The sequence below is a fragment of the Schistocerca piceifrons genome, chromosome 4 (assembly GCF_021461385.2).
Source record: "Schistocerca piceifrons isolate TAMUIC-IGC-003096 chromosome 4, iqSchPice1.1, whole genome shotgun sequence".
Classification (NCBI taxonomy): Eukaryota; Metazoa; Arthropoda; class Insecta; order Orthoptera; family Acrididae; genus Schistocerca; species Schistocerca piceifrons.
The window spans coordinates 32,305,146-32,319,242 of NC_060141.1; the positions used below are offsets into that span (position 1 = coordinate 32,305,146).

General features: G+C 43.1%; 1 protein-coding gene across 1 annotated transcript in view; it reads right to left on the bottom strand.

The window, feature by feature from the left end:
- LOC124795570 (dynein regulatory complex subunit 7) overlaps positions 1 to 14,097 on the bottom strand; it is a 319,826-nt gene that overhangs the window by 263,164 nt on the left and 42,565 nt on the right. Inside the window, exon 3 of the mRNA XM_047259642.1 lies at positions 9,819 to 9,977. Coding sequence (XP_047115598.1) covers positions 9,819 to 9,977 — 159 coding nt within the window. The remainder of the gene's footprint in view (positions 1 to 9,818; positions 9,978 to 14,097) is intronic.

Below are 14,097 nucleotides of genomic sequence, written 5' to 3' on the forward strand. Positions count from 1 at the left end.
AGCATGGAGGGAAGACCACAACAACAACAACACCAGAGATCAAGCCTTGCAACTGTTTTTGAGTGATGAATCATGCTTTACGCTGTGGTAATCTGAAGGAACTGTTAGGGGTTTGGCAAATTACCTGTCATCATGCTTATGGACAGCAGTGATGCATGGAGGAGGCGGTGTTACAGTCTGGGAGTGTATTTTGTAGTTAGGCTTGGTTCCCCTTATTACAATTACACAAACACTAAACATGGAAGAATATTAACACATTTTACATCATTGTGTACTGCATACAGTAGAGGAACAGTTGCGCTACAATGTACCAGTATTGTTTGTATCAGCACGACAATGCACTTTGTCATAAAGCAGTTTCTGTGAGGCAATGGTCTACCTTCCCTGGTTTCGACTCTTGAGGAAGAATGGGCTAGCATTCCTCCATAGACATTCAGACACTTCATTGAAAGTGACTCCAGCAGAGTTCAAGATGCCCGAGAGCTGAAGGGTGGACACACTACATATTAATATCCACTAAAAGGTGTCCAGATAGTTTTGATCAGATAATGTCGCTCTTGTTAACTTCATCTACAGAAGTAGTTTGAAAGTTACTATTTCCTAGTTGGAAACATACAAAAAATGAGGTAAAGACAATCACTTAGCTACAGAAGCTTGGTACATGGCACACAGAAACATTTAATAGAAAACAGTTAACACTAGCTTTCAAGCTCTTGGTATTTTTCTAATAATAGTGCCTGATTAAACAGTGGAAAATTCAGGATGGAATGTAGCAATATTATTAAATGAATAGTTGCTACTCACCATGCAGCGGATATGCTGAGTTGCAGGCAGGCTGAACAAAGAGACTGTCGGAAAGTCAGTTTTTGGCCAACAGGGCCTCCATTGAAAAAATGCAACTCACATACACACGACCGCAGTCTCTGGCAGCTGAAGCCAGACTGCAAGCAGCAGCATATCGTGGGAGAGACAACCAGGTAGTGGGGTAAGGAGGAGGTTGGGGCAGGGAGGGGCGGGGGCAGCAGGGTAGCAGAGTGGCACGGTTAAGTGTTGCTTGTGGGAGCATACCAGGACGAGTGGAGAGAGGCTAGAGCAGCTAAGTGCAGACAGTAGGTTAGCAGGAGAGAGAGGGAGGCGAGGGAAGCAGAAAAGGTGAGAAGTAAGAAGACTGCGAGTGCATTGGTGGATTAGAAGCCTGTGTAGTGCTGGAATGGGAACAGGGAAGGGGTCATATGGATAAGGACAATGACTAATGAAGGTTGAGGCTTGTGACAGGACTGGAGTAGGTGGTGATGGGAGGTTGTATGGGACAGGTCTTGCATCTATGTCAATTACCAGGATATGGGCCATGTCAGAAATGTTACCTATCCCATCAAAGGCAGGGCAAACTGTAAAACCGGTCATGTGATCTACAAGCTAAGATGCATCCACTGTGCTGCATTCTACGTGTGTATGACAACCAACAAGCTGTCTCTCTGCATGAACAGCCACCGACAAACTGTGCCAAGAAACAGTTGGACCACCCCATTGCTGAGCTTGCTGCCCAACCAAATGTTCTTCATTTCAGTGACTGCTTTACAGCCTGTGCTATCTGGATCCTTCCAATTAACACCAGCTTCTCTGAACTTCACAGGTGGGAACTCTCCTTGCAATATATCCTACTATCCCGTAACCCTCCTGACCCAAACCTTCATTAGTCATTGTCCTTACCCATCTAGCCTCTTCCCTGTTCCCATTCCAGCACTACACAGCCCTCTATTACACTAATGCACCCAGTTCTTTTACTTCTCATCTTTTCCACTACCCCTCTCTCTCCCATGCCCTCCGCCGAACCTCCTGACTGCACCTAGCTACCCTATCCCCTCTCCAACTCTTCCCTGCATCCTCTCACTAGCAATATTTTACTCTCCTCCACCCCTACTTTTTCACCCCCTCCTCACCCCAGCCTCCTTCTTACCCCACCACCTAGTTGCTTCTCCCAACATGCACTGCTGCTTGCAGTCTGACTTCAGCTGCCAGAGACTGTGGTCATGTGTGCATCATGAGTTGTGTTTGTGAACGCGCATTTGTGTATTTTTTTGTTTGTTTGTTTGTTGTGTGTGTGTGTGTGTGTGTGTGTGTGTGTGTTGTCTATTTTTGACGAAGGCTTTGTTGGCTGAAAGCTCACTTTCCGATAGTCTCTTTATCTTGCCTATCTGTGTCTCAGCATCTCCACTGTGTGGTGAGTAGTAACTATCCATTTCATAATAGTACCACAAAACACACACACACACACACACACACACACACACATACACACAAAATACACGCAAACAGATAAGATACTCCAACTAGAAAAAGAGCAAGAGCCCAAAAGCCAATGTCCAATGTTTTCTATTATACAGCGTTATTACAAATGATTGAAGCGATTTCACAGCTCTACAATAACTTTATTATTTGAGATATTTTCACAATGCTTTGCACACACATACAAAAACTCAAAAAGTTTTTTAGGCATTCACAAATGTTCGATATATGCCCCTTTAGTGATTCGGCAGACATCAAGCCGATAATCAAGTTCCTCCCACACTCGGCGCAGCATGTCCCCATCAATGAGTTCGAAAGCATCATTGATGCGAGCTCGCAGTTCTGGCACGTTTCTTGGTAGAGGAGGTTTAAACACTGAATCTTTCACATAACCCCACAGAAAGAAATCGCATGGGGTTAAGTCAGGAGAGCGTGGAGGCCATGACATGAATTGCTGATCATGATCTCCACCACAACCGATCCATCGGTTTTCCAGTCTCCTGTTTAAGAAATGCCGAACATCATGATGGAAGTGCGGTGGAGCACCATCATGTTGAAAGATGAAATCGGCGCTGTCGGTCTCCAGTTGTGGCATGAGCCAATTTTCCAGCATGTCCAGATACACGTGTCCTGTAACGTTTTTTTCGCAGAAGAAAAAGGGGCCGTAAACTTTAAACCGTGAGATTGCACAAAACACGTTAACTTTTGGTGAACTGCGAATTTGCTGCACGACTGCGTGAGGATTCTCTACCGCCCAGATTCGCACATTGTGTCTGTTCACTTCACCATTAAGAAAAAATGTTGCTTCATCACTGAAAACAAGTTTCGCACTGAAAGCATCCTCTTCCATGAGCTGTTGCAACTGCGCCGAAAATTCAAAGCATTTGACTTTGTCATCGGGTGTCAGGGCTTGTAGCAATTGTAAACGATAAGGCTTCTGCTTTAGCCTTTTCCGTAAGATTTTCCAAACCATCGGCTGTGGTACGTTTAGCTCCCTGCTTGCTTTATTCGTCGACTTCCGCGGGCTACGCGTGAAACTTGCCCGCACGCGTTCAACCGTTTCTTCGCTCATTGCAGGCCGACCCGTTGATTTCTCCTTACAGAGGCATCCAGAAGCTTTAAAGTGCACATACCATCGCCGAATGGAGTTAGCAGTTGGTGGATCTTTATTGAACTTCGTCCTGAAGTGTCGTTGCACTGTTATGACTGACTGATGTGAGTGCATTTCAAGCACGACATACGCTTTCTCGGCTCCTGTCACCATTTTGTCTCACTGCGCTCTTGAGCGCTCTGGCAGCAGAAACCTGAAGTGCGGCTTCAGCCGAACAAAACTTTATGAGTTTTTCTACGTATCTGTAGTGTGTCGTGACCATATGTCAATGAATGGAGCTACAGTGAATTTATGAAATCGCTTCAATCATTTGTAATAGCCCTGTATGTTTCTGTGTGCCACACACCAATCCTCTATAGGTAAGTAGTTGCCTTTCCCTTATTTTATGTATATTTCTTGTTTATGTGTATCTTGACTCATTTACGCTACTGAAAAATAATGTCACTGACAGAAGCTACTGAACACAATATGTGAATGCTGGTTGAATAAACGAAACCTTTAAGTATGGTAAAAGAAGTTCTGGCAGAATGTAAATAATTTAGGAGTACAGGAGAAAACTTATCGAATAGTGGAAGTGTTGAGTCACTGACAGGCACACAAGAAAGAATGAAAAACTTCTTAGCTTTTGGATGACTCTTTTAATGAGTTACAGGAGACACACAAACACACACACACACACACACACACACACACACCAGTGTGTGAGTGTACACAGGCTTACACGCACATACACACAATTTCAAGACTGTGGTCTGGCAGGTAAACTGGAGAGAGAGGTTGTGACGGGTGGGAGAAAGAGGCAGGAAGTGGGAGATGGGGTTGGTGTAGGGTAGCTGAAAGCTTGGAGGGAGTGAAACTCAGCAAGTGCACAATATGGGGATGCATCTACATATGCATCTACATCTATACTCTGCAAACCACCATGAAGTGCATGGCATTCCATTCACATATGGAGCACAGGAAGAATGATTGTTTGAATGCCTCTCTGCATGCAGTAATTATTATAATCTTATCCTCACAATTCCTATGTGAGTGATATGTAGGAGTTTGCTGAATATTCCTGGAGTAATCATTTAAAACCCCATTATCGACGGGACGTTAAACACTAATCGCCCCCTCCTTCTCCATTTAAAACCAGTTCTTGAAACTTTGTTAATAGACTTTTTTCAGGATAGTTTACATCTGTCTTCAAGAGTCTGCCAGTTCAGTTCCTTCAGTATCTCTGTGACACTCTCCCATGGATTAAACAAACCTGTGACCATTCATGCTGCCATTCTCTGTATAAGTTTAATATCCCTTGTTAGTCCTATCTGGTACAGGTCCCACACACTTGAGCCATATTCTAGAACTGGCCACATGAGTGATTTGTAAGCCATCTCCTTTGTAGAATGATTGCACTTCCCCAGTAATCTATCAATAAACTGAAGTCTACCACCTGCTTTACTCACAACTGCACCAATGTGATCATTCCGTTTCATATCCCCACAAAGTGTTACAGCCAGGTAGTTGTGCATACGGCACATGGGGAACAGTGTCAATGAGTTCGTGTACTCCACAATGATGCAATTGTCAAGGAGTGGACTGGGAAGGGGTGATAGAAAGACAAAGTGGAGACTGTTGGGTAGAGGCTGTGGGTGAAGTGGACTAGCATAGATCAAGTCTAGGAGGATTATGGGAGAAAAAAAAATAGGTGTTACACAAGGATAACTTCCATCTGTGTAGTTCAGAAAAGCTGGTTCCAGGGCGAGGATCCAGATGACAAGGGATGTGAAGACTCCATTGGACTCAAGCACGTTGTGCTCAGCACTGTGTGTGTGTGTGTGTGGGGGGGGGGGGGGGGGGGGGGGGGTGTAGGTGGGTGCATGCTTGTTAAAGGACTCATCCAAAAGTTAACCTCGCCTGTGGTTGATTGGGAGGTCGTTCCAAGGCATGGCAGGCAGCGAAAGACGTCCCCGGAGGCTGATCAGAAAGCCTCCCCGGTGCGTCTGACAAACAGGTTTCAGGTGCTGTCTCTGGCTGAGCCAGATGCAGCAGCCTGCCCTGTTTCAGAGGATGATTCTCAGCCTTCAAGGTCCGGGCAATCGCAGAGGGTGGGCTTATTGGTAGTTGAGAGCTCCAATGTCAGGCGCGTAATGGGGCCCCTTAGGGATATGGTGGCTAAGGAGGGGAAGAAATCCAGTGTGCACTCTGTGTGCATTACGGGTGGAGTCATTCCTGATGTGGAAAGGGTCCTTCCGGATGCTATGAAGAGCACAGGTTGCAGCCAGCTGCAGGTGGTGGCACATGTCGGCACTAATGACGTGTGTCGCTTTGGATCTGAGGAAATTCTCTGTGGATTCCAGCGGCTATCTGATTTGGTGAAGGCTGCCGGTCTTGCTTACGAGATGAAGGCAGAGCTCACCATCTGCAGCATCGTCGACAGAACCGACTGCGGACCTTTGGTGCAGAGCCGGGTGGAGGGTTTGAATCAGAGGCTCAGACAGTTTTGCGGCCGTGTTGGCTGCAGATTCCTTGACTTGCGCCATAGGGTGTTGGGGTTTTGAGTTCCGCTGAATAGTTCAGGAGTTCACTACACTCAGCTGGCGGCTACATGGGTAGCGGAGGCTGTGTGGCGTGGACTGGGCGGTTTTTTAGGTTAGAAGGCCTCGGGAAAGTACGGGGTGGGCTGCAATCTCAAAGGGTGCATGGCAAATACAGGACATGCTTGGATCAAGGAACAGTCAGAATTGTAGTTGTAAATTGTTGTAGTTGTGCTGGGAAAGTCCCTGAGCTTCAAGCGCTAATAGAAAGCACAGAAGCTGAAATCGTTATAGGTACAGAAAGATGGCTAAAGCCTGAAATAAGTTCTGCAGAAATTTTTACAAAGTCTCAGATGGTGTTCAGGAAAGATAGATTAGGCAGAATTGGTGGTGGAGTGTTAGTGTCTGTCAGTAGTGGTTTATCTTGTAGTGAAGTCGAAGTAGATACTCCGTGCGAATTGCTATGGGTGGAGGTTATACTTAACACCCGAACTAAGTCAATAATTGGCTCCTTCTATCGACCCCCAGACTCCAATGATTGCTGAACAGTTCTGAGAAAATTTGAGTCTCATAACAAATAAATACCCCACTCATACGGTTATAGTTGGTGGGGACTTCAACCTTCCCTTGATATGTTGGCAAAAATACTTGTTCAAAATCGGTGGTAGGCAGAAAACATCTTCCGAGGTTGTCCTAAATGCTTTCTCCGAAAATTATTTCGAGCAGTTAGTCCACGAACCCACGCGAATTGTAAATGGTTGTGAAAACACACTTGACCTCTTAGCCACAAACAATCCAGAGCTAATAGAGAGCATCATGACTGATACAGGGATTAGTGATCACAAGGTTGTTGTAGCTAGGCTCAATACCGTTTCTTCCAAATCCACCAGAAACAAATGCAAAATAATTTTATTTAAAAAAGCGGATAAAGTGTCACTAGAAGCCTTCCTAAGAGACAATCTCCATTCATTCCGAACTGACTATGCAAATGTAGACGAGATGTGGCTCAAATTCAAAGATATAGTAGCAACAGCAATTGAGAGATTCACACCTCATAAATTGGTAAGAGATGGAACTGATCCACCATGGTACACAAAACAGGTACGAACGCTGTTGCACAGGCAACGGAAAAAGCATGCGAAGTTCAGGAGAACGCGAAATCCCGAAGATTGGCTAAAATTTACAGACGCGCAAAATTTGGCACAGACTTCAATGCGAGATGCCTTTAATAGGTTCCACAACGAAACATTGTCTCGAAATTTGGTAGAAAATCCGAAGAATTTATGGTCGTATGTAAAGTACACAAGCGGCAAGACGCAGTCAATACCTTCGCTGCACAGTGCCGATGGTACTGTTACCGATGACTGTGCCGCTAAAGCGGAGTTATTGAACGCAGTTTTCCGAAATTCCTTCACCAGGGAAGACGAATGGAATATTCCAGAATTTGAAACACGAACAGCTGCTAGCATGACTTTCTTAGAAGTAGATACCTTAGGGGTTGCGAAGCAACTCAAATCGCTTGATACAGGCAAGTCTTCAGGTCCAGATTGTATACCGATTAGGTTCCCTTCAGATTTCGCTGATACAATAGCTCCCTACTTAGCAATCATATACAACTGCTTGCTCACCAATGGATCTGTACCTGCAGATTGGAAATTTGCGCAGGTTGCACCAGTGTTTAAGAAGGGTAGTAGGAGTAATCCATCGAACTACAGACCTATTTCATTGACGTCGGTTTGCAGTAGGGTTTTGGGGCATATACTGTATTCAAACATTATGAATCACCTCGAAGGGAATGATCTATTGATACGTAATCAGCATGATTTCAGAAAACATCGTTCTTGTGCAACGCAGCTAGCTCTTTATTCGCACAAAGTAATGGCCGCTATCGTCAGGGTATCTCAAGTTGATTCCGTATTTCTAGATTTCCGGAAAGCTTTTGACACCTTTCCTCACAAGCAACTTCTAATCAAGCTGCGGGCCTATGGGGTATCGTCTCAGTTGTGCAAATGGATTCGTGTTTTCCTGTCAGGAATGTCGCAGTTCGTAGTAATAGATGGCAAATCATCGAGTAAAACTGAAGTGATATCAGGTGTTCCCCAGGGAAGCGTCCTGGGACCTCTGCTGTTCCTGATCTATATAAATGACCTGGGTGACAATCTGAGCAGTTCTCTTAGTTGTTCGCAGATTATGCTGTAATTTACCATCTAGTAAGGTCATCCAAAGACCAGTATCAGTTGGAAAGCGATTTAGAAAAGATTGCTGTATGGTGTGGCAGGTGGCAGTTGATGCTAAATAATGAAAAGTGTGAGGTGATCCACATGAGTTCCAAAAGAAATCCGTTGGAATTCGATTACTCGATAAATAGTACAATTTGCAAGGCTGTCAATTCAACTAAGTACCTGGGTGCTAAAATTACGAACAACTTCAGTTGGAAAGACCACATAGATAATATTGTGGGGAAGGCAAGCCAAAGGTTGCGTCTCATGGGCAGGACACTTAGAAGATGCAACAAGTCCACTAAAGAGACAGCTTACACTATACTCGTTCGTCCTCTGTCAGAATATTGCTGCACGGTGTGGGATCCCTACCAGGTGGGATTGACGGAGGACATCGAAAGGGTTCAAAAAAGGGCAGCTCGTTTTGTATTATCACGCAATAGGGGAGAGAGTGTGGCAGATATGATACGCGAGTTGAGGTGGAAGTCATTAAAGCAAAGACGTTTTTCGTCGCGGCGAGATCTATTTACGAAATTTCAGTCACCAACTTTCTCTTCCGAACATTTTGTTTAGCCCAACCTACATAGGTAGGAATGATCATCAAAATAAAATAAGAGAAATCAGAGCTTGAACAGAAAGGTTTAGGTGTTCGTTTTTCCCGCGCGCTGTTCGGGAGTGGAATGGTAGGGAGATAGTATGATTCTGGTTCGATGAACCCTCTGCCAAGCACTTAAATGTGAATTGCAGAGTAATCATGCAGATGTAGACGTAGATGTGGAAAGTCTCTTTTGTGTGCCTATTGAGAAAACAGCACTTCTACTATTCAGTGGGTTGTCTCCTTTACTGCTAAATTATTTACACAAAAGCTTTAATATTATATTCTAAATCACACAAAGCATGCATAATGGTTCATAATTACACACAGTAAACAGAAATATTGATTGTAATGTTGGCAATGTAATGTACTAACCTTTCTTATAACGCACCAAATTTGTCACAGAAGGATGGTATCAGAGAATTAAATGTCCCATACATATTTGGATGCCCCCATCATGTGCATTACATATTTAAATGAAAGAGACCTTTCAGGAGTTTGAAATAAATCAATGATGTATCCACGAAACACATGTTTACTTCATTAACTCTAAATGGTTCAAATGGCTCTGAGCACTATGGGACTTAACATCTGTGGTAATCAGTCCCCTAGAACTTAGAACTACTTAAACCTAACTAACCTAAGGACATCACACACATCCATGCCCGAGGCAGGATTCGAACCTGTGACCATAGCAGTCACGCAGTTCCAGACTGAAGCGCCTAGAACTTCACGGCCACACCGGCCGGCTCACTAACTCTACAAGTCACATTAGCCAGTGCTAATGATACTACTGAAACTGCTGGTCAACTGTTAATTACTCTTCATAGATGTAACAATATCATTTCTCACATCAGACCGACAGTTAAGACTCCGTACTCGTATTTAGGAAGAGCTGGTTACAAAATATTATCCAGAAATTTTGAATTAGGCAAGTGTAGAAAACAATGGCCACAATGCTCAATGGCCACAGCATATCTTCCCTCATCTTAGTCTAACTGGGCAAGGACACCAACTCTAATGGTTTCCTTCTTTCTGTCACACATTCTTAACAGAGTCATTACACTGACAACTATATCATATCATACCTCAATAGCACGTCGCTTCTCTTCCTGTCTCTTTCGCTCATCATCTGCTGCTCGTTGTTTTTCCCTTCTGTCCATTTCTATCAGAAACTGGCTGCGAAGATCAGGAGGAGGCTCTACCTGATATTTGGAAACTACAGTTTCCTGTTTCTCTGGTTCTGGCTAGAATAATAATAAAATAATAATTTGCAATTAGTCTGTAATTAGTGTAGTTAACTAATGGAATAATACAAAAAATCAGTAAGTCAGATTAATATTAACAAGAGAAACCTCTTTTGTGATCCAATAAGGGGTACATATTCAGCACTTTAAAGAACAAGCATCTTTGTGGATAAGTATATAAACAATTTTATTTTTAAATATGAATACTGCGAAAGATTACTCTAAACAATGTGAGATTTAATGAATAATTATGTGGAGCATTCGATTGAGAACTGATGATATTTCAGAATACATACTGAATTAAAGCACTTATATTCAGTGATCCTCTGTTTGCCAGAGAATGGTACAATGAGAGGGTGGTGATGGTAGAAATTGCTGAGAACACTTCTTCATGGAAGATGATCTAAACAACTCACATCAGCCAAAAACATTAAAAAGGTACTTAATAAGATTCACAGATAAATGTGAAATGATGTTCAGTTGTTGTGATTGCCAATCCAAAGACTGACTTGATGCAGCTTTCCATACTGGTCTATCCTGTGTAAGCCTTTTCATCCCTGGATAACTGCTGCAACCTACATCTACATGCCCGACAAAAGAAGTGAAGAACTGAGAGTAGTGGTGGGGGCGGGGGGAGCAAAATTAATCTTTCTTAGCTGAGGGTTATTTCAGTGATTACAAACTTTAATCAAATTAACAAAGAACTTGGCAGAATAAGCTAACTTATTAGTAAAATGTAGCACTCCCTCTGGAGTGGATGCATGCACTGATTCCATTAGGAAGGGAGCCATTGTACCCTCTCCTGAGGCAACCTGACCCACAACTGTTGTAACTGGTCCTCAATATCCTGAGACATGTTGTATCAGGAACAGATATGTGAATCTTGTTGCCCTTAGGAGTACCTCAACATCACACAGACCATTCATAGAGGCACATGCCATGTATGGACGAACATTTTGCTGTTGAAAAATGGCACCATAATACAGTCACGTGTGAGGTAACACATGATAAAGCAGATGTCTATACTGCTGTGCCATCAGAATTCCTTCAGTCACCTAACGACCATGAACTGAAGTCATACACGATGTGATGCCATTCATCAACTGTGCATAGTTCCTGGTCACAGCACCACTCCAGATGTAGCCATTTGTGTTGTGTTGGTAATGGCAGCCTACACATGTGACAGTAATTTGCTAGTGCAGCTACTGCTAGTTTTTGATCAATGTTGTGTAATGGCACAGCATATTGCAGGGAGTCCATTACTTGTACTTGAATGGCAGGCACAAATGCGAATGGGTTTTGATGTGCCTAGTGTACAATACAGTACATCTGTCTTCTGGTGAACAGACATGGTTGAATGGAATCTTGATGAGTGGTATGCCTACCTTCACCTTCCTTGCAGAGCACTGGGCCGTTGTCACATCCAAATGCCATACATATCTGGATATTGCACAATTCAACCAGTAGGCCAAATGAAGACCAACAAAGAAGTCCTTTTCAAACTCTGTTTGGTACCAACAATGCTTCCTCATATGAGTATGTGGCATTTGCATGTCTCCACAGAGATGACACAACATCTGACACTGCTTACACCCCTTATACACCTTATGAGGCCTGGTACCAACAGTAAACATGAACAACACTAATGGACTCTGTTAGCTGTTCAACTAGTCACAGAGATTTAAAGCTCCAATCATTTACATATCATCCGATGGTGTGTACATGCATGAAGTTAAACTGATGTCTGACAAAGTTTTGTGAGTGTTTTACTTTTTTGTCAGGGAATTTATACGAACCTGCCTACTGTAGTGCAACCTTAATCTTCCTCTCCTATTTCTATGCACCACACTTCTCTCCATTAGCATACTGACATGTGCTTAATGCCTCAGGATATGTCCTATTAAAGAACCCCTTTCTTTAGTCACATTGTGCCATTATTTTTTTTTCTTTCCAACCTGAGTAGGTATTTCTTCACTAATTATGTAATCTACCTACCTAATTTTCACCATTCTTCTGTAGCACCACATGTCTAATTTTCATCATCCTTCTGTAGCACCACATTTCAGAAACTTTCATTCTCTTCTTGTCTGACCTGCTTATTATCCATGTATCACTTCTGAACAGAGGAGTACTAAACACAAACACCTTCAGAAAAGACTTTCTAAGTCTTAAATCTACATCTGATGCTAAAAAATTGTTTTTCTGAAACACTTTTATTGTTGTTGCCAGACTGTATTTTTATCCTCACTACTTTAGTCATCATCAGTTGTTTTGCTATTCAAATAGCAAAACTCATCTAGTACTTTTAGTGTGTCATTTCCTAATGTAGTTCCCTCAGCATCACCTGATTTAATTCAACTACATTGCATTACGTTTGTTCTACTTTTGTTGATATTCATCTTAAACATCTTTTCAAGTCACTGTAGTGGTGCAGTTTTTAAAGGCTGCTGGGGGATAGAAAGCTGCTCTCCTGTTACTCATGATGATGTGACTGATACTCACTCAGACATTTCAGTTTCAATGTAGTTGAGGCTAATGTCCATACAACAGGAACAGAAGCCACAGCAACTAACCAGTTGTACCAAACTCTTTATTCACAGTTAGACATGAGATTTACACCTTGACAGTGACAAATAGGCATCCACATCCTGCACGCACGGGCTTGCAGCAAACCCCAGATCACATGGAGTTGGCAGAGCAGTGATGGGCATGTTGGAACTGGCTTTGCAATGCCCATTGTCATAATTGCATTGCTTAACATAATCAGCCAGAGCAGCATTTCATTACCATGCCAATTTTAGTATACTAGCACAACCATCTTGTCAATGACCAGTGGTACTACTGAACTCAAGTAGCCCCTAAGCTGGCATCATGAGGCTGAGGGAACACCATTCCAGTCCTCCCACAGCCATTCACACTGACCATTGGGCTACCGAGGCACTTGTCACATAAGGTCACCTCACTATGGCCTACTGCAGCACTCTGGGTGCAGCATCTGCAGGCATCTTCATGACTATGCATCAGGCACCGAGGACTGTGGGTTCAATACCCACTCTTCGTCTGCTGTTGTGGACACAACTCGTCTCTATAAAACAAATACCTCTAAGCTGAACTTGATTAAAAGTGCCTTGTCTACCCATTAGAGAACCCGAGCCCCTGTGTTTGATGTCAGAAGAGCTAATGTAGGCTACAATGGAAGTTGGACATTAACATGGAGCAACAATGGCAGTGGCAGTCCAGTAATGACATTCAGCAGAATACAACTAATTGCTGACTATAAATACTATATGGTCTTGTAAGGTGGGTTTTGGCAGTAGCAGACAATGAGCAGGGTGGCATCAGATAAGAAGGTATCAGCTCAAGAGGCAATTCGCCACTTACTTGATCAGATTGCTTAAATGTGAGCAGATAACATAGTTACATAGGAACAAGAGAGGTTATGGGAGGAGAGACAGGAACAGCCCTCAAGTCCTCTCCTAGTATGATCATATCTGTCATCGATGAAAGTACCGCAAAGTTAGTGACTACTGTTTTAGGTAAATGAGGTGAGGATGTTTTGACTTTCGTGAACATTCTACTCACTGCCATGAACTAAGAGGGTGGAATGACTATCAGTTGTTGAGAATAGCTTGGTGGAAATTAACAGGAGATGCTGGGGCATATGTGATGTGCCACGAGAAACTATTGAACACTCGCTCCTTTCAGGAGCTCTTTCCTTGCAGGAAGGGCTGTTGAAATTATATCAGAGGAAGAATACTACTAGGTATTACCAAGAGCCACTAAACAGTGTTACACAGAGGCAAGGGGGCAGGGAAACCTTTACAGACTGAATTACGAAGTAAAATATTAATACTTATGAACTGACAGATAGTGACAATGCTAACAAAGTCATTCTTCAAAAGGCAGAGCAGATAGTGTCAGACACATTCCTGTGCAGTTTACCAGGTGAAATTTCATGTAAGAGGTGAGTAGTATTACTGAAGCCATTAAACAAAGATAGAAAACTACAATGGCTTTGACAAAAATAGATGTGGTGACCAGACTCAGGGAAAGCAGGATGGTTTTTAATGTGAAAAACACGTTATCAATATAGTCAAACTCGTCATATTTGGTGTAACTG